Source organism: Bos indicus, chromosome 20 (genome assembly GCF_029378745.1).
Source record: "Bos indicus isolate NIAB-ARS_2022 breed Sahiwal x Tharparkar chromosome 20, NIAB-ARS_B.indTharparkar_mat_pri_1.0, whole genome shotgun sequence".
In the NCBI taxonomy this organism is placed as follows: Eukaryota; Metazoa; Chordata; class Mammalia; order Artiodactyla; family Bovidae; genus Bos; species Bos indicus.
The window spans coordinates 37,488,776-37,515,382 of NC_091779.1; the positions used below are offsets into that span (position 1 = coordinate 37,488,776).

The following is a 26,607-nucleotide window of genomic DNA, read 5'->3' on the forward strand; positions in this document are numbered from 1 at the left end:
ACTGTGCACTTTATTTCTAATCTAATGCCACTGCTGATCTGACAGGAGATACCATTACTGTGGCCCAGAGGTTGTGGACCCCTGATCTAGGGGTTTTGTGGACCATACTTAAAAGAGACCCTCCTCTAGGTGGCTGCCACCTGCTGGTAGAGGGTTAGATTAAAAGGTCTCCAGACACAACTTTAATCCGGGCATTCCATGGTACTGCCTTTCACTTCTTTATTAAAAAGCATGACAGAAAAAAAAAAAAAAAAAGCAGTTACTCATAATTCATACTTTATGAATAGAATGGTTCACTGGCACATTGGCTGTTTCTGAAATATCCCTTGAGATCTTATTCAGCTCTTTTCACAAATGGCAGCAGTCATCACATAGATAAATCTACCTAATTTGAAGGTCAGACAGGAAATTACTTTTTTTTTGGAAGAACCACTGGTGGCATTACACTCTTCTAATTAATCCCAACATGGAAATGATTCACTCTATTGCAGAAATCTGAATCTGAAATGAACAAGTAAATGCAGGCTGTTAAAGCAAAATGCTTCCCTCACTTCCTCCTGTTTCCAGCTTCAGTTTTAGGAGTTGGGCAGGGAGAGTATGTCCTTTCTGATTTTCTTGTGTTTGGGTTCCCTAGCTGGGCCTTCCAAGATTTTACCTAGTAAAATCTAAAAAAAGAAAAAAACCAAACAAACCAAAAATCTGCAAGGCATCCTTCCCAGCATTATCCTGACCTCACTGAAATACTTCCTTGAATGAAAAGTTTATTTTCCTTCAGGGAGAAGAATAATAACCACATGCAAAGATATCATGTAAAACTAATTTTTTTCTTTATTGAAAATACATCTACAAAGTAACGCTTCTCAGTCCACACTGGGTACAAGTGATATGCAGAGCCTATGATGGGCTGGCGAGAGGGTCATCTCAGAGGATCTGCTTTCCCTAAGAGATGGTTAGTATTAAAAAAGATCACACTGTGTAACCGAGTTAATTTGACATGGTTAATTTTTGCTCTACTGGTGTCATGACAGCCATGGATAATACATTAAGTTTTGTAGTGTATTTCCCAAATACAGCCTTGACATTAAATGGTTATTCCACCACAGCCTAACGTTAACTTTTGTACACACGTAATGCTTGCGATCTATATAAAAATATCTCTAATTGTGTATCAGAGGATGTATGTCTATATTTTCAATCTGTTAGCATAATTAAGTCCATTCTTCACCATTTTCAGTCAGAAACTCAAACACAGTTGGTATTGTCTGACAGCTCCCACTTCACATCTTTAACTGCATATTCCTTACAGGGTAAAAAAAAAAAAATTAATCTCCTCTAAACCTGGTAGCTGCCTTGCCTGAAACTAATGCCCCAATGTCTTTTTTTTTTTTTTTTTCTTCTTGGAACCACGCTGATATGGCTTCATACCGATTCATCTTCTACTATTTCTCTCATGGACAAAAACACAATCAAATTAAACACTACTCCAGCTTAAGATTTTGAATGAGTTTGTGAGTGGTGTTCCAACACAAAGAAATATCTTGTTTTACTCATTCTGAGAACTTTTGATGAGAATCAAAAACCTTTTCAAATAAGAGACCACCCACCTGACTCTGGGACCTCTAGTAGAGACAGAGCTCATTCATTTGACTTGTTTAAAATAATATAAGAAGTGACCTTATATTTTAATCTGCAGACTTCCTTAGGGAATGATTTTTGAACTGAAGAGAAAACGTGTTTCAGGTTTAAAAAAAAACAAAACACCTTTTCCTTAAAGATGACTTAAAATCTTGGTGTTTTAAAATCCTCTGTTTATAATATCAACCATGCTCCATTCTTTCCTGGCTGGCTCTTTAGTGTTCCAAAGTAAGATGGGTAAGCACCCTTGCCAACTGATAGTCTTACCTTTTATTTTCTAAAAGTCTATGGTCAGTTGAGGAGTGGTGGGAGACATCCTTCCCAGAAGAATCCCTTAAGAATCCCTTCCTTAAGGGAAGAAAGAAAGGAATACATCCCCTCTTGGGAAGAACTAAGCAGAGTTTCATGAACAACTCCACTCCTGGAATGCCTCCAGTCTGGTGACGTGTAACTGACATTTTGGACTCAGGACCTCGTAAACCACACAGCCATCCCCCCCACTATTTAGAAACGTTCCTTTGCAATGAATATCTGCTTTGAAAGTCCCATGCTCCATGGAATGATCCTTGCTACAGAACACTCTGAGGGGAATTTGAGGAATCTGATGTTCTTTCATGGTGCCACCTGATGTTTGGACTGGAATTAATCATAAAGGCATCTAAGGAACTTGCTCATTTTATAGATGGGAACACTGAGGCCTAGAGATAAGACTTCATAACTTCCCCATGGCACACGGAAATTTCTCTTCACATGCCTCCTTACAGCTGTGCTGTGTATTAATATTGTCCTGCTACTAATAAAATAAGGACACAAATCATAGGAGAAAGGGGGGGGGGGAACCCTCTTAATATCCAACTAATAACCCATTGCTGATCAATTTGTTTTGTTTTGATCCTAAAACTGAATTGTATTCTGAAGGATTTTTCCATTCTGAAAGTTGATTTAACACCATGATTTTAGCTGAGTATTTGTTTTGAGTCTTTAAATTATAAGATCTATCACATTTACAGGATTGTGTGCCACAGAAACTTGTAAGATCTGATCAGGACTATTTTTGATCTCAGTACCTTATTAGATAAGACTAACACGAAATGACTTAAAAATTTCAAGGCTGGGATGAAAACTATACATTTTGGCCACTGCAAAATCCTCCCTTGATTTTGGATGAATACTTCCCAATCCTGTCAGGGCAGGGAGGAGAAGGGAGGTAAGGGGCTTACTGGTGAGAATGAGTTGTAATGAGATGGAAATATTGTATACTGGTTTTCAAACACCTGGAGCTCAAGGAAGCATTTCTTTGTGTTAGTCTACATCTTGGTCTCACTGTCCATGGATTTTTCAATTTCGCTTTCCTGGGAAATCAGCTGATATGGTTTCTTCATTTCATTCTCTTCAATCACTGAGTTACCCATTTCGACATCCCGGTTCTTCAGTTCATGTCGTGACAAGTGTTCAACAATGCCGGCTCCTAGAGAGTCTCCCAACACGTTGGTGGTGGTGCGAAGGCGGTCCCTGGGGAAGAGCGTGGAGGAGTGAAAAGCGAGGCCCCAGTAAACATCAGGAGCTTTCAGCTCATGTTCTGAACTAGCCAGCTAAGTCATTGGGGGCATCTCTTAAGTTCTGCTTCCCTGTTTCCTTCTATTTAAAATTAATCTTTGGTTCTCTTTCCTTCCTTTTACCAGAAGGTCTCAAATTGGACTCTAGAGACCCCTGGGGGTCCCTAAGGTAAAAACAATTTTCATAATAATGCCAAGATATTATTTGCCCCTTTCCATCTCACTTTCTCATGAATGTCTATCTAGTGGAGTTTCTAGAATATTACAAAATAACACAAAAGATAACAAAAGAGATTGAAGGCAGAAGCAGTTAGTCTTGTATTAAACTAGATTTTAAGGAGATTTTCAAAGATGTAAAATGGTGTCATTCTTTTCCCTAAATTTTTGGTTTGGAAGATGGTATTTTTTTTTCAGAAAAACGTTATATATGTTAACATGTAATGAATTTAGTATTGTAATCTTTAAATGTATTTAACATTTTAAAAATGCCCAAGCTTTTCTAACATGATGAACATTGATAGATATGACCCATACAGATAAAAAAGTTTGGGGAGTCCTCAGTTTTTTAAATGTAAAGGGGTTATGAGACTAAAACCTTTGAGAACCACCAATTTACGCTATAAAAGTCTTCACATGAATCGAGTAGGACTGTGGGGCAGATAGTGGGCCAAATGCTTCCTACGTACCACTGCATTTAGTCCTCGTAGCACCACTGAAGACATTCCTGTCTTCGTTTTACAGAGGAGGAAACTAGGGTGGCCGGGTACCCTCCCAGTATCACATGGGGCAGGACACAAGCCCAGATCCGAGTGACTGTGGATCTCTCGCTTCAGTTAATTACCCCCCTCCCCCACCTGATAATGCCTTGAGCACACTGAGCTTCTGCGGTCATTGGATCTAGCTCACAGCGTCTATGTAGACTCTATCACCTACTGCGTCCTTCTAGGCTTTCAACCTGGGCATCCTGGGGAGAAATTCTGTAAGTGGAAGGGAAAGAAGAGGAGTGGAACGTGTCAGTCGAAAGGGTGAGGGGAAAAGGGCAGAGGGATGAGCCCTAGAGGTTAGGGTCTAGGGTATTGTTCTTGGAATTTTCCCCAGAGCCAAAAATCAATTCTACTTAATGACGCCAGCTCTCTTTTCACTGTCTTTGGGGACGCCCCACTCCCTGCGGGGATCAGATGGGAACATCTGCCCTGTATTACGCCATTGGAATGGGAAGCACAAGGAGAAAGTCTGAGCCAGCCTGGGAGGCCCACATTTCTGTCCCGGCCACCATGGGGATGTGTTGTGCAATTCAGAACTGACTTCGCCGATTTATGTTGACTTTGCAGACAGTGGGTTTCCCAATCCCCAAATGGCTTTATGGAGTGAGAAGGGTAACAGCCAGATGTGCCCTGTGGGCTGATAAGGGGGTGAGTGTGCATAGAGTCTGGGACTCAGGCTCCAGATAGCCGTCGGGATCAGGCAGGGAGCACGATAATTACAGGCCAAGCTGCCCCTCTTCCTGGAGCCCTTTGGCAGGGGTGCCAGGCTGCCTGGTGTCCTAAGACGACAGAGGGGCCCCCACGATGGCAAGTCGGATGATGCAGCCCGAGTGTACTCACAGGAACCAGTCCACCGCGATGATGAGTGTGATGTCGTCGGTGGGCAGGCCCACAGATGTCAGCACGATGACCATGGTGACCAGGCCTGCCTGAGGAATCCCAGCTGCCCCAATACTGGCAGCCGTGGCTGTGATGCTGTTAGAGGAAGTCCCCAAACAGAAAACCTTTGTTTAAATCTCCCCAAATAGAGAGCAGATCCTATAAAACATGCACAGTGGTGCTGTATGACTTGCCAAATTAAGGACACATTTTAGAAAAACGTAAATGAGATTGTTAAAAAAAGCCCATTGAGTTAATAAGCATATTAACTAATACTTATCAAATGCCTACTATGTGCCTCCTGATATGTGAAGCATGGCTTACCTCATTTGCTTCTTGCAACAACCCTTCAAGAATTGGTCCTACTATTACAACCTTTTCTAAATAAAGAACTTTGTACCTAGATATTGGGTTGGCCAAAAAGTTCTTTTGGCCTTTCCCCTATGATGTTATAGAATACTTCCTCATGTACCTGAAAGTATTTCGTAAGGTCTAAAATACTGTATAGTTATAATAACAATTTATTTCTAATAATTCCTCTATCCAAGCAGAGGATTGTAAGGGATACTGAACTTGTATGGCTACCGTGGTCAGAAAAACAAATCAAATTTATGAATTCAAAAGCAAAATGATTTATGAACAAAGTTCTGTAGCACTATCAATATTTTTTACAGAGGCGATGTGAATTTCATTTGTAAGGCATATAACCCGTCTGGAACTCAGTTTGTTAAATATCTATTTGATAGGCTTATGTGACAATGTGAAAATGTTTTATGAGTAGATATAAAGTGGTATTCATAAAGTAATAAGTCTGTGGAAGAGACTGTTCACGGTTCCCTTACTCTGTCCCCCTTGTATAGTACCAAGTGTTCTATAGAGTAAGGGACCAGAGCTTGTGATTGTGTCAAACTGGGTGTTACCCTCATCTGGGTGGCCCTGATCACTAGCTCATCATTTAAAGGCATTCTTAAGAAAATGTCATGTAGAATATTCCTGGTACCTGATTGTAATAATCTGTCCAAAGTTCAGTTCGAAGTTGTTAACTTGAGCAATGAAAATGGCAGCCAAGGCCTCATAGAGGGCGGTCCCATCCATGTTGATGGTGGCCCCCACCGGGAGCACGAATCTGGTAACGCGTTTGTCCACGCCATTGTTCTCTTCCAGGCACTTGAAGGTGATGGGTAGGGTGGCGGAGCTGAGCACAGTGAAACAGGACATGTCAGTTGACCATCCTGACATGTGAAGCAGGGCATACCTCATTTGCTTCTTGCAACAACCCTTAGGGAGTTGGTCCTACCGTTGTGCCTGTCTGTTTTAGTACTTTGGACAGAGAGTTCCTTCCTCTCCCATATTCTAAATTAAAGGGAACTAAGTCAGCACTATTATAAATAGGGGAGCAGGATTAGAACAGTGGGTCTCTTCACTGCATCATTTGACAGCTCTTCTGCTTCTAGGTTCCTCCATGAGGCATCGCTTGTGATTACTCTCCAACTCCCGCAAGAAGAGCCTGTGCCGATGCTCTGCCATCTCAGATAAAGGGCAACTGGACAAGGGAGATGAGAGTGGGCAGGAAAGGATAGTTGATTTCTATTTTTCTCCTAAAAGTGTGTATATCCAGCCATTCCCTAAATCCCAAATCAGTCTGATTAGCATCAGAGTCAAAAAGCCAATTCATGCATCTAGACATTTAAAACCTGGAAAAAATGCACCCTGCCACTCCAATCTGAAGGTTCTGGTTCAAAGTAAGTTTTGAAATATATTTTCTGATAGGAATAAGCCATGGATATATCTATACCTGGAGGAAGTTCCCAGAGCTGTGATGAGCGCTTGCAGCAAACCTCCGATGAAAACCCAGGGGTTTTTCCGCGTTACCAGGAAGTAGAGGAGGGGTAGGACAATGACAGCATGGATGAGCAAGCCCACGATGACTGTCACTGTGTACATGGCCAGCTGTCCCCCGATCACTCCCATGTCTTCCATCTCAACAATTTTCCCTGCAATCAGGAAGAGTATGCCCAGAGGGGCGTACCTATGTAGAAGCAACACACGCACAGTTGGAAGCCTGATTTCCAACAAACTATTCCACAGAAATTACCAAGTGATAAGAAAAAGTCAATGAGAGTTGATTTCCAAACTTTTCTGCCCAGGATACTATGAGGGCTTGCAGAAATTATGAACTTCCTTCTTTCCTTTTTTAAAATATAAATTTAAATATAAATAGTACTTTAGACTTTCCACTAACTCAGAATTTCTTTAGGTCACAGTTTTTTTTCTCCAAAGCCAAGAAAAATGGTTGGTTCAGAGGTTTTGTTACTTACCTCTTTTTTTCCCTAAATACCTCAGTCGCTTTGGGAGTCCTCAGATGCCATCCACTCTCCAAGCCCTCCCCACCACTTCCTGTTCCCCTGCTAAATACCCTGAACAGTCAGAATCTACTGAACCAATTTCCAGACTTCTGGGCAGGGGAGAGGGGGCAGCATTTCCCACATCAGAGACTGATTCCCAAGCTAAAGCAAGATGTATACCATGCCATTTCAGTGTTCTAGATTTGCAGTCAACTCTCTTTATCAAGGACCACTTTTATTGGTTTTTCCTATATTACAACCTTGTTATAATATTACATGCGTGGTATTTTTTTTAACTTAAATAAATGTATTATAAGAGGAAATTACATGTTACAGTGCAAATGAAAAACTAACACCATTTGCGATGAGTAGAAGGCAATCGTAAAATAAACTCACAGCTATCAAAGTTAATAACATGCATGTATGTACCTCCACAATCAGGTTATAAGTGCTCTAGTTAAGCAATTATTATCCACAGGCTGCTACCGCTATTTGCAATCCTTCTTCTAGATCTTGCTCTACATCTGAGCAAGAATTAACATCGGAGACATGAAATGGATTGTATACATTGAATCAAGGCTGTGCTGCCAGGCTTTCAACTCTCTTTGTCCGATGCATGCTGTAAACTACAACCCAACTCCCATTACCATAAACACAGAAGTCGATCACCCTTCAGGAGAAGGGTCTGTTGGGAACTGTGGAGGACTTCTTTCATATTGAAAAATACAATGGTTCTTTTAAAAGCCCTTTAAAAACACAGGCCAGAAAAGTATAAGAGTACCTGTTTTCAGAAATGTAATAACTCAATGTTGAATGTGCAGGCGAAATGTACAGCTAGAAAAAGCTACATGTGAGGTTCATTCAGCAGCCTTTGAATAGACTTCTTTCATAAAAGAGGTGAAAGGTAGAGCATTTTAATAATATGAAGATAAATGTCCACTTTCAGCCCCGCCAAGGTTTCCAAGGAGGGCCCCAGCATTGCAATGGGGATGCCTGTGGAGACCGCACTCTGATCATCTTTGTGTTTCCGACTTCATATCCATCTTGTACAAACTCCTGAAAAATGGATTCTCTGGGCTTCAGTGGCAATAAAAACCAAGGATATTTTTAATCACGTTGGTGAGTGCTTTTCTTAGAAATGGATGCCTTCCTGCCTCAGGTGCCAAGAGGGAGTCTGGATTTTAAATAAAGGATAAAAGGAAAGCAACCCTCACAGGAGGTTTAACCCAATCACTGGGTTCTTCCCTGCTGGGGAGAGTTTACTTTTCCAAGGTCAATGTTCCTCTGTGGATTTAGTCTTTTCCTTTGTCTCCTGCTCTCAACTTTCTTTGAAGGAAGTTTTGTTATAAATTGTGGCTTGGCTTTCTATAACACTTCCCATGAGTCCCTCACACTAGCTGCAGAAGGGCCATTTACACTTCCTTCTTAGGACTGAAGTGGAGGAGAGGAGAGCTCTGTTTTTCTGATGGTTCAGGGGCCTCGGCCTTTGCTTTTCCCTCTCCTGGGAATGTGATTCTCACCACTTTGTATAGCTAGCTTCTCCTGGTCATGCAGAGCTCAGCAAAAAATGTCATCCATCTCTTCAGAGGCCTTTCTGTCCCAACCAATGCAAATTTTAAGCCTCCTCCTCAGTTATTTTTTTTTTAATCACACCACATGATATTATATAAAATAAAATTATATAAAAATAAAATAAAATATTTTTATTTTTTTCTCCATAGCACTTGTGACTCCAAGCATATGGTTGATTTGTTTAAGAATATAAGATCTGAACAAAGTCGTACTATATAGCTCAGGAAACTATATGTAATATCTTATAATAAACTATAATGGAAAAGAATTTAAAAAAATGTAAGATCTAGGACATCCTTGTCTGTTTTCCTCAGTGCTATATCCATAGTGCCTGGCATTAAATGCTTGGTATACAGGAGATAACAAAAAAATATGTATTGAATGAATAGTTAATTAGTTGTAAAAGAGGAATGAGCAATGGGATGCCATCAGCACTGGAATAAAGGAGTTGACATCTTTCAAAACCAAGGAAGCAAACTATGAAAAGAGGTTCACAGATACGTTCAAGGCTACTACCAGCCCAGAAAGTCACTGATTTTCTTATGCTTACCCAGATGAAATCTCTGCAATTGGCCATCCTGCCTGGTGGCATCTTCCTCAGAACAGAACACAAGTTGATGGCAATAAGCATCTTCTATAGAGCATACAGAGCAAATGGAAATACATACCACATGATCACTGCTACCAATCTCATGATGGCTTCGTTGAGAGAATCAAAGAACTCTCGCAGGGCCTGGCCCTGCTCCTTCATGTTTCCAATCACAAATCCGAAGCACATGGAGAAGACAACTAGTCCTAGGGCATTGACCCCATTCACAGACCCTGGGACTGGGACTAACTCTTCTGTGATCCTCGTCAGAGTCTCCATGGCCTCTGACACATTGTTTATCACGGCGCCCACGAGTGTTTCGTTGGGCTGGATGGGCACTTTAAAGCTCCTCTTCTCATAGTTGGTTTTAAACTTAAAAAGAAAAGACACAACAGTGATGAAAGATGATTTTTCTTTTCTTCTTTGTACTTTTCTGCTCGCATTTTCTGTAATGATATACATTACCCTCAAGTCAGAGAACTGTGTTATAGAAAGTATCTGTCTATCTATATCTATCATCTAACTAATCTGTGACAAACCTCTACTACTTCCTCAGTACAGACACACACACACACACACACACACACACACACACACACTTAAATATACAGCAAATCATAACAGGAAAGAGGTTGAAGATGTTGGAGTAAACATATGCATGTTTCTGAAACCCTAATAAAATGACTATAATAGGCTTTTTAAAAATTAAAAGATATTCACAACAATTCCTGTATCCTCTATGGGTTCATGTTATGTGATCACTGGCAAATCACCTAACCTCCTTTGCTCATATCCCATAGCTGCAAAACAGGGGTCACTGGGCTGACTCTACCTCACAGGGTTGTTGTAATGATCAAATTAAACAATATATGAGATCATCTGATAAATTTTAAAGCACAGATTTTAATGTTGGCTAATGATACTCACAAATAAAGCTCTTCTGGAACTAGACTTAGTTGGCGATTTTGGTGACTATTAAAAATTTTAATATCCCCAAATAACATTCCTCCAGGTATTCCTGATTGTATCATTTCTTAAGCAGAAGTGTTTGATTGGTGAGGATGACAACCCACTTCTCAAGTCTACAGAGGAGTTTCTCCTCTTACTCAGGAAGTGGTCTTGAGGCTTCCCTGGTTGTCCAGTGATTAGGAATCCACCTGCCAATGCAGGGAACATGGGTTCAATCTCTGGTCCAGGAGGATCTCACATGCTGTGGGGCAACTAAGCCAGTGTGCCGCAACTACTGAGCCTGCGGGCTGCAACCAGAAAGTAGCTCCTGCTCGCTGCAACTAGAGAAAGCTTGTGAGCAGCAATGAAGATCCAGGGCAACCATAAACAAATAAATAAATCTTAAAAGAAAAAAGGGAGATGGTCTTTCTACCAAAATGTCTGCATAGATGCCCCAGAGAGAAGATGCTGAGTGTCTTCCTGTGGCCATTTGAAACAAGCCCATCTCTCTACGATTTTAATAAGAACAGAATTTCTGGCCTTCACATTGATGGTACTAAAGCACCAGAGAAAGTAATAATCTATGGATGCTGCCTCGATCTAGAGTCTAGGGGAAGAAAGCACAGCTGTACATGGAATGCTTGGCCATCACTTTACCAAGAGTACTGGTAAAGTATGGGAGACTTTTTTTGTGCAGTGGGAAACTATCATTTCCAAACAAGGACATGGCCAGCTGTCAATACTGTAGACGTAGCCCTAAACAATCAGTGGCATTGCTGGTAATTTTAACAAAGAAACTGGCCCCGTTCTGTCTCCTATTCCAGTCAAATCTGTGTTCAATTGGGGTGCTTATGCATTTTAGTGCACCCCAATTTTAGACTGTCTAGGGTGAATTTTCAATCCCAACTAGCCTTTCCTACACCTCCAACTCTTTCCCCTAAGACACAGTTTGCAGCCTACACAGAAATTGCAACCTCACTTGCATTCTGATCTAAGACAAATAGATCTGGAACGATACATTTGCTTCTCCTTCAAAATCGTGTAAGTGCTATCCAAAACCAAATATTGAATACAATAAATCCGTGTGAGTCAGCACTTTTCCCAGTGCTGCTAGAAATCAATGTTTTTGAATTCGTCCAGTGCCAGCTGACTAACTGGAAGAATCAGCCCCATGGTGCTGGGGTTGGCTGGCTGGATTGAAAGGGGATTATTATTTATGGTTACAGTTGTTTTGAATAAAAAGAGTTAGATTTTGCCTTGTCAGCCTTTTTTTTTTTAAAGAAAGAATTCTGTTTGAATTTTGCAGTATGTGCAAAATTGACTATTAAAAACGGTCAATACAGATTTTAAAAAGGGAAGAAAAGTGAAGAGTGGAAAACTTGGCCTTCCATGGGGTCAGGGTTTGGTTTTGTTTATTTTCCACATCCCAAGCACAGGGGTTAGGGAAAGTGACACCATCTGGGGAAATGTTTGGGAACTACTATTTAACAACTATAATATTTAATTGTTTCCCTCTTAATATTTTGGGCAACAAAGCTTTTTTTTAATTCAATTGAGGTTAGAATGAGCTTTACTCATTTTATCCCCTAATAGTAAAAATGTATTTGTGTGTTCAACACAGAGAGCCAAGGGTTGCTTGGATTTGGTGCTAAGAAGAACTGACGCTCACTACGGCCTCCTGGGAAGTGTCGCATCAGCCTGGATACTGCTTTCCAGGAAGGGGAACAGAATGTAGAAGCAGAAAGATGACAGAATTGGGAATCAGCACAACAGGTTTGAATTCTGGGTCTGGCATTTACTACTTGTGAAATCGTATGCCTGTTACTTGACCCCTCTGAATGATCACAGATGAGTTGCCTCATTGATGAAATGAAGACAATGATACCCATCATATTTATGTGAGGAGTAAATACAACATTAGTGCTTGGCACAGAGCAGACATCCAATACGTGATGGGGCAATCCTTTCTGACATGGTTCCTCCTTTAGAGTCCTTTAAAGGCCCTCAACAGACTTTTAAAAAACACAACCCACTGACTTTTAAAATCAAACCCAGACACTTGAATAATCTCCCTAATCTTTGAAGCAAGTTGTAAATATATCTTATACTGGAGTTTGTGTGCTTGGTGAGCTTTTGTGTATGCGATATGGAGGAAGGGAGAAAGTCTCCTGATTAGCCTTCTTAACAATTAACAGAGACTTAATGAACCATTTGTATGCAAGACATATAGTGTCTGGCAACTAATAAGCCTTCAATACAAGGGAAGACCCCTCCCTCCCCTCCCAATTCCCCAGAAAACTCTAGTGCTTTCCATCTAGTTGGCAAAGGAAGTTTCTTATTGCAGGGAAACAGGAAAAAAAAAGTAAATTCAATTAAAAAGACAGCCACACTCTGTTTGCCAAAGAGGAATTTCAAAGGGGAATTCATGGCTGTAGAGTATTTACCTGTTTAAAGCAAGCTTCCACCAGATTTGGAGGGAACATATTCCTGCAAAGAAAATAATGATCACTTGAAACTTTTCCAAATAATAAATTAGTTCCTTAAATACCTTTTCATTGTGTGTAAGGTAAAGATTGCATCCAACTAAGCGGCAGATGAAAAAAGAGACAGATTTTGGTAGATAGTTTTGAAATGGGACACAGGTCATCCCCAAGTGTGGTCCATGTAGTTCATATTTTTCAGTTTAAGTCCCAAATCCAACTCATCTGTCCTTTTGTCAGACAAATGAATTTTTAAAATTCAGACATCAAACCCTGCGCCCAGGAAGAACCCAAGTGAAAATGGAAATACCTTTTAGCATAAGCATTCTGGTTGACTGGTGGCAGGGGGAGGTCATTAGGGGTCATTCAATAGGGGTCATTTTAGTATCACGCTGGGTGTTTAGGGACCAAATGTTCTGAATCAAATGTCATGGTCAGACTGTGGAATTTTATTCTCCACAAAGTCCTCCCAAAGAATGCTGGGGGATGAGATAATGACTCTGAATGGTTAGAGCTTCTAGCCCTTTGGTAACCAACAGGGAGATGGTCCACAGAACTTGAAGCTGGGGTCCAGGTGGCAGAATTTGTCATTTCCTTAGACCAGTGTCTGTGCTCATGGTGGGGAAGGAATGAGAGTCAGCACTCTCATTGGGGAATTTCTAACCAGCTGTGTGACCTTGGGTGACTCGTGGCGTCCATGCAGGTCTCAGTTTGCTCATCTGTTAAAGATGAGATGGGTTTAACTATCACCAGGGCTCCAGGATGGAAGCCTGTGGAGGAGACATGACCTGGGCAGCTGGTCAGAGCCCGAGATTCCAGCAATTGTTAAGTCATCGATCATATGTTAAGATTATAAATTCTTGTCTCTTCTTACTGCCTGGACCATCCTGTTTCTTTGTTCTTCCCATCTATGCTCTATGGGTCTGTTTCTATGAACCCTGAGATAAATGTTTAGGAGGTTCCAAGATAAATGCTCAAACCCGGTGTGTGGGGGAGGACAGGCTAGTCTTATACTTGTCACTGGGGCAAGGAGGGGCAGAAAAGCATCAGAGAATGACAAGTTCCCAACTCTTTAAACAAGGAGTAGAAATTATACAGAAAGAGAATATAATAAAATACCCCCAATCCAAACTACCTGAAGGTAAAGTCCCTGAAAAAAATGGTGAAAAGCTTTAATTAACTGTAGGAACTAAATAAAATCATTGTCATCAGGTGCCAACTTGATATGAACTAAAACAGAATGGCTTATTACCTTCAGATAACTGCCATTAACTCCCTGGAAAAGGCTTTCAAGAGGGGGCTGTATAGTGCTTACACACAGATGCTACAAAGTCACTCGTGGTAGGTATTGAGAGGTGCTGCTGAAAGGTCCTTTGCTGCCCAACTCACTCCTGAACCTACCAGCCACGGACCCATTCCTTGAGATGGCATGGGAGACTGAGTTGCTAGGAGGAGCGCTTTCAAATGGTCAGTGGGGAATCCTAGAGTAGACATCTAGGACTGGCAAGCCAGTCACTCTGCAAGTAGGTCCATTGGAAAATAAGGAGGAAAGAGCTAGGTTTGGGAAGACAGCCTGGATGGGCTGCTGGCTGGACTGTTGAGCAGGTGGGACATCTCGAGGTCTGTGCTAGGGTATCTTCCATTTGCTCTTCTCCATCTACCCGCCATCCTGCTCTGTGCCTGCGAGGCTGCCCCGTTGCCTTCTGGCTTCCTGTTGGGTTTGTCCAGTGGGAGGTGCTGACAGATCACAGACAGAAGTGGGAGAGAGAAGTGGATGTATAGGTTCTTCCAGCTCTCTCTCTTGGCAGGTTGGGCAATAGCTCCCTTCCTCCAAATTAGAGCTCCAGCCCCTGTCCTTCGTGGCCTTTTCCAAGGCTACAGCTCATCCTGAGTTCTAGGAATAGCTCCCTTCCTGACCTCAAAGCAACAGGTGGTAACAAAACAATTTCCTATTGCTGATAGTCCCCTGTAGGCTCCCTTAACCCAGCCCACACCTTTGCACGCCCTGTTCAGTGATCCTTTTGAGCCTGCAATGCTTCCCTCCAGGACCTGACCCATGCAAAAGCAAATGTGGATAGACAGCAGGCAGGGAAGTGCCAGGATCAAATTTAGGCTTACTTCTCAGTTCTGTGTAAATCAGACTATATCATTTGAATCTGTTTCAAGTACTAGATAAAACTAATTTGTAATCAGTATACAGTTTGTATATAAAAACAATGCTAAAGAAGTCATCCTTTAATCTTTTATTATTGATTTGCCAAATCCTTTCTTCATAAATAGTACAAAAGGAAAACCTTAGGACAGGTGAGATCAGATGATCTCTAAGGTCCCTTCTGGAAATGAATTGTTGTGTATAATGGATGGTGATACAGATCACAAGTTCCAAATTAGAAGAGTCCAATGAACAGGCTATACTTGAGGGAAAAAAATAGCCTTAAACAGTAAGACTTGAGAAAGGTAGGTCAAGAATTATTGAAAGGCATTATGCTAAGTGATATAAGTCAGAAAGAGACAAATACTATATGATTATCACTTATACATGTGGAATCTAAAAAGTACAGCAAACTAGTGAGTATAACACAAAAAGCAAACTCACAGACACAGAACTAGTGGTTATCAGTGGGGAGAGGGAAGGGGGAAAGGGCAATACAGGGGTTGAAGAGTAAGCAGTACAAACTGATAAGTATAAAATAAGCTACAAGGATATACTGTACAACACAGGGAATAAAGCTGGTATTTTATAAGCAAAGTATAACCTGTAAAAAATTTTGAATTTCTATGTTGTACACCTGTTACTTATGTAATTGCACAACCCTATACTTCAATAAAAAATCATACACACAAAAGAACTATTGATATTAATATTCCAAGATGAGCTGCACAGTTAAGAGGACTGAGTGCTCAGATTCTGAATCCTAAAAGCAGGGCTCCTAAATCTTTATCTTTTCCTTGCTCTTTTTATCTCTTTCACATGAGATCAGAAAACGGATCCTTACTTCCATTTCTGTTACATGTGATCTTCATTTCAAGCCCAACAGGACTGGTTCAGTTGGATACCTCTTCTAGGGTTTGATCAGCTCCCCCCGAAAGAGGAGAGGTTGTCAAAATATACTCAAGAGGATGGGCTTGCAAGGACGTACCTGATCAAGTCCAGGAAGGCGTCTGCAGCTGTCACTTGTACAATTTTGCCTTCTCTGTGCATGTTTTCCTTTGTGCCCTTCCCAGGATGGATGATGATAACAATGATTATGCCAATCACCACGGCAATGATGGTCGTAGTCATGTAATAGACTACAGCTCGCATCCCCATCTTTCCTGATGCCTTACTATCTAGGGCCGCCATTCCTAGGGAAGGCAAACAGAAGGAGATTTTCAGGAAATCAGTTCAGGGAATTGTCCAGTGGAAGGTAATGGGAAGAACATTTCCTTTTTCACTCCCCAACCCTCTCCCACCCGACAATGGGATTTTATACATGTTATGAGAACTTGGCACCAAATTGAGTCAGGGCATCACAAAAGGTGAAGGGGAAAAGCCATAAAATGGCTAGGCATCAGCTGTGTCAGCTAACACGTGATCACCCATTTTCTGCCCCAAGAGTTGATTTCACATGACTCTCTGATGGTTTGAAGGGGCAATCAAATTCTTTCCTAGGTTGCTACTAGTTGGGGAAGCTGTGAGTGTGAATTAGTGAGTATTGTGTGTGTGTGTGTATATGAAGAGATACCTTAAAAAAGGTTTCTGGCAGGATAATCTAAGCATATTTCAAGTTTTGAGCACTCTGCAGACTCACACAGAGTAACTACCATTAAATTCTTTTATAAGAATTATTATTTTATGTATGTACTTGTAAGTTTTTTTTATTTTTAATGTAAAATTTAAGCTATTATTCTATTCACTTACTGAGTTATCCTCAATTTACATCGATAGTAGGCCAAAGTTCTCAAACAGCTTCTCTTGTTGTTTCATTTTATCTCATCTCATCAACAGTTTTTAAAAACAGTAATTTTGGTGGGGTTCCTCTCATTTTTGCTCTCTGCCTTCCTCCACCTTGTCCCACAGGCCTGGCATACCTTATCTCATGTGAAACATTCTTCCCCTCTTTTTCAGGACATCTTCAAAGTCTACCTCAGACAAGGCATGATCCTCTGTGAAAGAGGAGGCATGATGGTGAATGTTTCCCTAACTGTTCTAGCAAATGGAACACATCTCCATGCCTCTCGGGATGGAAAAAAATTGGAAATAACCCAAAACTCTCAAAAGATTAAGTTTTCATAATCATAATATGGGCTCTTCTGTTTCATTAACCATTTCTTCATTTGTCTTTTTTCTTTCTCCCCCCCAAACTCCCTAAAACACTAAGATTCAATTATAGCATCATCCAATCGTAATTAATCAAACTATTTTCTTTATTATGCAAAATCATAAATTTATAAATATATTAAAAGTTTACACTGTAGCTCAGTGATCAGTATCAGACTCTAACAGTGGTTCAATATGTAGGTAGTGACTCTGTTTATATCAATGTATTTAGAGTAAGGTAAAGTATATTGGATAATGTCCATGAATGCCAGATAACTGGCTGGGTTTGCCCCCAAATCTTGATAATGGTAATGAGCTTATATGGGAATTGAAGCCATGATCTCCAATTTATAATTTCATGTGTATTTGAATCAAATCATTCATAATTTTCATAATAAGCACGTAGTACTTGCTATATTCTTATTTTTAACAACAATCTATAAGGCAGATTAAAAAGCAATTAAGTAAATTTCTCAGTTCTTAGTTAATACCAAGTAAAATGAAGTGGGAACTTGAGCCCAGATCTTATGTAACTGAATTTAGTGTACTTTCTGCCCCTGAGAAAACCACCTACAGCTCCCACAAACGAGAAGGCCAATTTTGGTTTTAAGGCAGTGAAGTTAGCTTCTTTTATCCTTGCCCTAGGCTTCTTGAAACCTAAGGTTAACACCCACTTGTGAGGTTGGCGCCACTTCAACACTTTACCATCATTAGAAATGGGCTAATCTGTCCTCAGTCCACGTGGTCCCATCCCCCCAGGTTCATCCGCAGGTCTCCTATGGTGTCTCAAAATATCTTGGCTTTCCTGTGCTTGAAATCATTTCTCCCAGAAGGGGCCCACTCTCTTTCCCATCATTGCCTGAGCTCGTCACCACTGAAGCCTGCAATTCTTCGGCGGGCGAGTGGTGTGGGCACAAAAGGCCGGATATCTCTGCTAGGGGTACCAGGCGGCAGTATTCTCTTCCTCCGAGATGCTTTCTTTCCCTCTCGCCTTCTATTCTGTGGTGCTGTTCCGTTCTCACGCCAACTCTTCTCTGCCGCTCCTGCCCACTATTCCCGACCTATAGCTATTCAGAGAGAGCGCTAAGTGGTCAAGGCACAGCACTGGAAACCAACGTGGCAGACAAAGGAGGAGGCTTAAATCTCCCTCCCTCCCACCATGGGGGAGGGCTGGGCACTGTTATTCCGGAATTCACAGCTACAGGGCCATCAGCTCTAGGAAACAAAGTTTATAGATTTTTTGTTTTTCTTTTTTTAAATAAAGTTAATAAAAAAAGAAAACCAGTGACTTTTTACTCCATACTTTCCAATTGTGAAATAGATGAAGACAAACACTGAAGCATTTTCTTTAGCAATGAGCCCAGAGAGAGAATCGATGGTCAAATGAGAGGCCTCACCAACCTCTGCATATTGACCCTGATCCTGTGAAAGAGAATAAAGCAGCAACTGCTAACGTTTTAGAAAAGGCAGGGGTGTGTACGGGTATCTTTATTAACCAAATCTCCATGGAGGTCCTTCTTCTAAAGGGGTCTGGTGTCCCATGAGGGGCTGCTTGCTGACTTCTGCTCTGGGTACCCCAGTGCCCCTCCCCTCCTCCTTCCAACTCTAACCTCTCCCCTTTTCTCTGAGTAGGGTCTGTCAAACTAAAGGGAACGCTAGAAGCAAAGCCACACACTGTCATCAGGGCAAAGGTAGGATGGATGTGGACAATCTGTCACAACACCGGGTCTGCAAGAGAACAGCCTCAATGCTGGAGGAGCAAAGGAAATGGAGGAAAAGCTCTGGAAGGCAAAACTCCACACGGGCAGGCTGTCATTCTTCCTGTCTCTCACCCCAACTCTGGGGCCATCTCCTTTCTCAAGCCTCCTGAAATTCCAGACAAAGCGCTGCACACAAATGTCAGAGTGTCTGGGCACAAGAGTAAAGCACTAAATCACTTTATAGAAAAGGGAACTCTGGCAGGAAGTGCTCTAAATGTTTGAGAAGGGGGAAGTCTGCATGGAGCCTCGTCATTTTAAAATATATGGAGGAAAAGGGCACTGGGGTGAGGGCGAACGAGGTCACTTGGGTATGCAGGTACTCGTGGGAGTATGTTATGACGACTCTGTGTTCATCTAAATACGTACGTGAGAAACACATTCCAGGGCAAGTAGTAAAGAGAATGATCTTAACTGGTCCCTTTTTCCTCATCTGATCTGGGCTTAGCTGAACCAACCCTATTCAAGACATCCTGACATCTTTATTATGAAAACAATCTGTCATCAGAATTGAGATCCTCTTGAACCCCAAGAAATACTATATTGCCTATTAATTACAGTTCTGCCATAGTTCTTCCAATTACAGTGACATGTTTGTAAGTTTATATGTTTTGTATATTTTGAGTTAACTTTTGTGCTGATCCACTAAATCACTCACCAAATTCTTCCTCTCACCAGTGGCACATCTAATTTCATGACAACTGTATGTTGCAGATATTGTTGATACCATTTTAAAGGTAAAGAGACAAGAGACCAGAGAAGTTAAGTCACTTGCCCAGTGTTGCACAGCTAGTAAACAGTAATGGCAGGATTTGAACCCACACTCAAAGGGAGTACCCTTTCTACTATATCTCAATCCTTAAGGACAAGCTAGGAGTCACCCACGTTTCATGCACTTTTATCCATACTAGCTTTCTCTAACTTTATTGCATTTGAGTTCAATGTTGAAATGAGCCATCTGGCTAGAAGAAATTTGCATACAGGGAGGTAACTGTGGAAAAACTCTGACATTTCCCCACCTTGGGGGGAAGTGGACCACAGTGGTCACCAGAAGGACTAGCTAGAGAGCAGATCAATCTGTTCAAATTCCTCATCATTCCTAGAAAAAGAGCCCAGAATGTGTTCTAATGGAGCACTGAGGATCATGGATATTTGCTGACTGTGGGCACACGGATCTTGTCTTCTTTTCTAAAAACAAACCCATCAAATACCAGTTGTCAACAAAGTAATCAAGTCAACTATACTCCAATAGAAATTAATTTTTAAAAAGTAATTAATCATTCATGTCTGCAAACCTAATATATGTTTACCAATGAGTTATGCATCTAAAAAAGACTGAACAAGACATTCTCTAGAATGCAAAAGATTTAGACTTTGCTTCAAACACCTGAATATTTTAGGCAGCAGTCACTCTGAAGAGAGAGGAAGAGAGTTTCTTAATGCAAATGGGTTAGTAAGCATTTACCTCTTTATTTATGAAGATAATGTTTAAGTAATCAGTTTAGCACAACAGAAAATGCATGAAATTCACGTTTTGGGGCAAGATGGGGATGGGGAGAGAGTGTTCAATAAATATGTATATGGAACTCTTGTAAGTTTATTGTAAATTAGATTTCTTCTGGTATAATATTTGGTATGACTTATTGGATAAATGAAATATGTATTCAGTCAAGTTATTAAAGGGTAACATATAAATAATGTCAAGTTCCTAAGGCTCTACTCTTTGCATGGATTTTATTCTCCCATCTGCTAAAAGTCTGTCTTATACGTTAATGGGTCTCAGTATATTCTTCCAACGATTCCTATTTCTGGCTCTGAAATGTGAAATCTAAAGAAGAAGCCTTCTGCTATGAATGCTCTTTCTACTCACCCTCATGGTGTTTCATTGTTCTTTCAGGGCCACTGGATCAGGCCCAGAAAGAATGGAAAAGGGAGGGGGTGGCAACTGCTGCCTCAAGAATATTGCTCTGTTTTAGTTTTTTATTTTAGATATACTCCTTCTCTACCATGGGTTTCTCAGACATTTATCTAATGAAAGCCGCCTGTTCTCAAGCCTCCTAGAATTTTAAGACGGGCAAACTTATAACAAGGAAATCAAGGATGAGTGGTAGTATATACCGTATTCATGTGATGTTTTTTCAATAAGAAAAACTAAACTCTAAAAAATACAACGTACTTCATATTTACAGGCCGAAAAAGGAGCTCTTGTGTCCTAGAGCATCTGCCCATTGCTGGAGCAAGGGCACCCTGGACCCTCAGCACATACAGCAGGAGAAAAAGCTCTGAGGAAAGGTGTGAGGGGGTGGGAGTGAGCATGGAACAAATTGCTGTAAATATCCTTCTAAAACTATGTGAAGTTTTTTTCCTACTGGGATATTTTCTTCCAGCTTCTTTATAAACTAGATTGGAAAAAAAAATAAGTTTGATGATTCTAGGGGTTCTAGAACAGAAGGCAAATCTTAGTTAGGTTAGAAATTGTATCATAATTTTGCATCACAATGAATAAGCTGGTTAAAGCCTCAGAATTTAATCGAAGAGTCAATATTTTAAAACTACTTAAGGCCAGCCTCAGGCATTTTCAGAAGCACATTGTTTTTAAAAAATTGTGGCTCAGTGATTAAGAGTTCAGGCTCTGAGGTTAGAACACCTGGATTCTACTTCTAGCTCTGGGATGCCCTGTGACTTCTGGAAGCCTTAGTTTCCTTATCTGTATCACGGGAATGAAGAAAGCTCCCTCACAGGGTTTTCATGGCTCTAAAGGGACTTCTGTACAAGATGCACTTAGCATTGTGCTTGTCACATACTGAGCATTCAAGCAATGTTAGCTGCTATTATTAATTAATCAAATAATAATATTTGACCTCTCTAAGTCTCCATTTCACCTAGACAAGAAGATAATACCTACACTGCAAGCTTATGGAAAACTTACATGAAGAATCTATACAAAGTAAGCCCTTGATAAATGCTATGATTATTATATGATGCCCCCTGTTAGAATTTTAGTGCCAGGAGAGCAGAACAATCTGTTTTATTCATTGATGTAGCCTCCTTGCCCCAAACAGTGCCTGCACAGGAAGATGCCCAATAGAATGTTGAATAGTCATTCTTATCACTGTTGTTGTTGTTATGCTGGGAGGAGGTCACAAACTTTTTAAAAACATTTCACTTAGGCTAGTGTTCGAATGACCAGCACTAAAATTGTTGTGTTTAAAATACTCTGAAATTCAGACTCGCCAATTTTGATTGCTCGTCCCCATGTTTATCACAGTGTCGTTGTTGTTTGGTTGCTCAGCTGTCGACCCCATGGAACGTAGCCCACCAGGCTCCTCTGTCCACGGGATTTCCCAGGCTGGAGTGGGTTGCTATTTCCTTTTCCAGGGTATCTTCCTCACCCAGAGATCAAACCTGCCTCTCTTGCAAGTCTCCTGCATTACAGGCAAGTTCTTTACCATTGAACCACTGGGGAAGCCCTCTTCCCCAAATTTAATCTGAAGTAGTGAGGTTCCTTCTACCTTGAAGGAGAGACAGACCTTGCGGGGAGGGACCCAGCATCACCTGGAGCTTTATCTCCAGATGGGGGTGGTGGGTAATCCGAGAAGGGCAGGATGGGCAGGAGGCTGGCACACGGCTACCCCTCACCACAGGAGTACCCCTCCCTCTCACCCAGCCTCTCCCTCCCCCCACTCCTTTATTCTTTGCCATCTTTAACAGGATTCACTCTAGCAGATGAGCTTATGTAATTGCTATAGTCCTATCTGTCACACAGTAACAGAACAATGAGCAAATAAATGAAAAACCCAACACAGAGACGGGAATGGAAGAGGAAGTGAGGTTGAATAAGTGCTTAAGATGCCAGTCATGAAATCAATTTAGTAGGTCATGAGCTAGTATCTTTTATCCTATTAATGAAACAGGATAGAATCGAAAACGATAGAGTGCATTACGTGGGGTAAGAGGGAAAAACGTGCAGTTTTTCCAGCTGCACGTTTGTATGTCTGTGTGCGGCCAGGTCACAGCGTAAAATACGTTTATACGGTATCTGCAGGTTCTAGTTAAAAAAAATAAAGAGTTTGCAAACGCTGGTATATACCCACATTCAGTTGGGAGTAGAGGCTTGAAAAAGGAGCTCTGAGCTACGGTCTTCCCACCCTCTCACCTTGCTTCCGTTCCCCTGGGGCTGCCCACCCACTCCACCCAAGACTGCACCCCATCTCTAATGGAGACCAAGGAAATGACGGTGCTGATCACTGGAATCTGGTCAACTCATCTGAACAGAAATTCTGCAGACACTGTAATGAAGGGAGAACTTTTAGAAAAGGTATGCTTCATGGAATTTTGAGCCAAGAAGGCTTTTACTTTAATCAGTGATTCTTGGTGAAGAGAGTTAAACCATCTTCCACAAAGAACTGAGAATGATTTTGTGGAATTCACAGTCAATTAAATCACAAACATTCTCACAAGGGTTTCCCCCCTGGCCAAAATTTCCTTCCTGTTATGGCTGTTCACAGCATCCCAAAACTTGGCGTTTCATTCACCTATGACACCACTTAGTTTTATGAGGTTATTTTGCCTGAGGAGGACAAAGATGCTTCCTAACAAATGTATCACTGGCATATCACTTTGTCAGCCAAGTTGACTTTTTAATTCAATTCTTAAGGCTTGTCAACAAAGTCTTTTCCTGAGCTCTGGTGTTCACTAGTAGAATGCCATGGAAAGGAAACATTCTTTTTCAAGATTGTTAAATAGGAAACGTAGTGGAACAGACATGATTGTCAGTAGCAGGAAAAGTTATATCATAAGTCACCTTTTATTCTCAGTGTGGTAGGACTGAGCAGACAATCCCTTTTCTCTGGCTACAGGCAGCCTTGAAAATGAGCTTTCACAGAAGGGAGCAGAGGGGACACGGAGGCCCAGCTTCAACTTCTGCTACCTCTCATGTCCAAGAGTTTCTGGGTCCTTTTCGTTAACCTTGGGGTGGGGAGAATCCTTCTTTTGGGTGGGGCTTTCTAGGTGGCACTAGCAGTAAAGAATCTACCTGCCAATGCAGGAGATGTAGAAGTGGCTTCAGTCCCTGGGTTGGGAAGATCCCCTGGAGGAAGAAATGACACCCCACTGCAGTCTTCTTGCCTGGAGAATCCCATGGACAGAGGAGCCTGGCAGACTACAACTCATGGGGTCTCGAAGAGTCAGACACGTCTGAGCGCCCTCCTTTTGGGTAACCAACTGGTGAGGCCCTCCAAATGGTCAAGCTTTGTCTTCTCTGCACTGTGCTGTGCTTAGTCGCTCAGTTGTGTCTGACTCTTTGTGACCCCGTGGACTATAGCCCACCAGGCTCCTCTGTCCATGAGGATTCTCCACGCAAGAATACTGGAGTGGGTTGCCATGCCCTTCTCCAGGGGATCTTCCCGACCCAGGGATCGAACCTGGGTCTCCCGCATTGTAGGCAGATTCTTTACCATCTGAGCCACCAGTGAAGCCCCTTTCTGCACTAGTCTTAACCATCCTATAGTCTCATCCCAGCCTAACACAGCATATCCCAGCCTAACACAGCCCTGCAACGAATGGTTCCAGTAACTCAGGAACCCATCACATCAACTTCCTCTCTCTCTCAGCGTGGTCTCAGGAAACTCTCAGAGGGCCAGCTCTGAGGTTCACGTCTCACAGGCCACAGCTGCCGGCATGAGGCCCACGGAGAGGTGATTTAGATACCCATTCACCCCACACACTAGCCCATCCTTCGCTCACGGTATTGGAATGTGCCGCACAATATGCTTTTTTGAAGAGGAACCAGGGAGTCATTCATCTTCTTTATGTGTGCTAAGCAGAGCAAGAGGGAGAGGCGAGTGGGACCCATGATGAGCCGGGGAGTAGTGATTAGTAACAGCTGACAGCCTCAGACCAAGACCCTTTCTTTGGTTACCTCATTGTAGCAGCCGAACACAAAGGAATGACTGTCTTCTCGCCAAGACTGGGAAACCCAGGACCACAGAAAAGAGCAGCTAAGAGAAAAAGTGAGAGTTGGGCAGTGGGGGCAAGGAGCTGATCAGATCGACTCTGAGTTACACCTGTGGAGTCTGGCTTCGAGAAGAGACCTCTATAAGGTGGAAAGATGCACCCCTGGCAGGGGACCCTCAACCAGACCCTGCCAGGAGCACTGATGTGAATGAGGAAAGCAGGTGACTTCTCTCACAGCAGAAAGAGCACGCAGAGAGCAGCAAATTGCTCTGGTTTAATGAGAGGAAGTTCTTTGAGGGCCAGAGCTCCAGCCCACTCTGCCTTTATTCCCCCAAAGAATGATTTACAACCAACCACCGGATGAGTTGTTGGCCGTTTCCATAACAGCTCTCTTTCCTTTGGGTTGCCTAACTTGCCACGGAAAAGACCTTTATGTTCTGGGCATCGTACAACTTTCTTAAGAAGGTGTTGATCGAGACAGTACGTTTTCTAGCTGGCAGGATGCTGAATGGGACTGAGTTCCAGCATGGGGCCAGACTCGTCCCAAGTTAATCAAAGGGCGTCACAAATGACTGCAGAACATGTCAGACTCAAGGGGTGCTCTTTCTTCCCAGGGAAGGCCTGTCCCTCACAGGAAAAAAAAAAAGGAATTGAAAGCCTCAGAGAAACTGAAAGCAACATATGGACATTAAAACTCAAATCTATCTGGCCTGGATTCCCAGAACATTTGAAGCAGGAGTATGACTCCGGGCCTTGAAATGAGGCTGGGAAGCAGCAAAGAGTGCTGGGGCCAAAGGACTCATACAGACTCTGTGACCCAAGGTCCACCCTCCCCCCTCCAATTCCTTGCCATCAAGAATCTGGAACCATAACCCAACCTGAAATGAACTGAGGTTGAGTCTGTTGCCCGAAATGAAAATTAAGATATTTTTAATATTTCTTTAAAAAAAAAAAGGAAGAATTGAGAGTAAGATATGTTCACCTGGAAGCATGTTTTCTGCTTGCAGTGCAGGAAACACGGGTTTGATCCCTGGGTCAGGAAGATCCCCGGGAGAAGGGAATGGCAACCCACTCCAGTATTCTTGCCTGAAAAATTCCATGGACAGAGGAGCCAAGCGGGCTATAGTCCATGGGGTCACAAAAAGTTGGACACGACTGAGCATCTTTCATTCATTCATATGCTCACCTGAGCTATTTTCTGAATTAAATCCAGAATGTAGAGTCTTATGTACTACAAAAAAGAATGCATTTTTGAAAAGGTAAGTCCATGTTTTGCCCAGTTAAGAGAGTTTTCAAAGTTAAGTCTTTGGGGATCAAGTTGGGGTTGAGGAGAAGAGAAAGATAGTGGAGATAAGAGAGTTGAGGGAATGACAGATAAGAAAGACAAGAGACAAAAGAAATGGAGACTTAAAAGCCGAGAAGTGTGGGATGGAGAAACAGTTCAGAAGGTGCTTTTATCTCAGTCGGCATATTTCTTGGGCTGTGGCCAACACCCACCCCCCTTTCCAGTTCTGATTAGTTTTCTCAGCATTTAAAAGTTCATCAATTGTTCTTATCTAATCTATAAAGGAATAGTCGCACCCAGGGGGTGGGAGATTGTGCTCCCAAGTACCTGACCCAAACAATAAGGCAGTATCACTTCGCAGAGTGAAAAAGACTGTAAACTCTAGAACTGGTTGGCTTGCCTCATCTCTGCCTCACATGTTAAGTCAGAGAACAGTCCCTCCTTGGAACCGGAAAAGCTGCATTTTTGCCCCCAGGGCCAAGGGCGACAATGGAATTGAATTATTCCTGAAATAGTCCACTAGAAATGGCGCAACACTTGAC

At 42.0% G+C, this 26,607-nt stretch overlaps 1 protein-coding gene across 1 annotated transcript in view; it reads right to left on the minus strand.

Annotated features, from left to right (window-relative positions):
- Positions 1 to 805: 805 nt before the first annotated feature.
- Positions 806 to 26,607, minus strand: part of SLC1A3 (solute carrier family 1 member 3) — an 80,612-nt gene continuing 54,810 nt past the window's right edge. Inside the window, exons 4-10 of the mRNA XM_019982956.2 lie at positions 15,909 to 16,113; positions 12,733 to 12,775; positions 9,420 to 9,712; positions 6,630 to 6,863; positions 5,835 to 6,029; positions 4,796 to 4,930; positions 806 to 3,147 (exon numbers count right to left, since the gene is read on the minus strand). Coding sequence (XP_019838515.2) covers positions 2,943 to 3,147; positions 4,796 to 4,930; positions 5,835 to 6,029; positions 6,630 to 6,863; positions 9,420 to 9,712; positions 12,733 to 12,775; positions 15,909 to 16,113 — 1,310 coding nt within the window. The 3' untranslated portion in view covers positions 806 to 2,942. The remainder of the gene's footprint in view (positions 3,148 to 4,795; positions 4,931 to 5,834; positions 6,030 to 6,629; positions 6,864 to 9,419; positions 9,713 to 12,732; positions 12,776 to 15,908; positions 16,114 to 26,607) is intronic.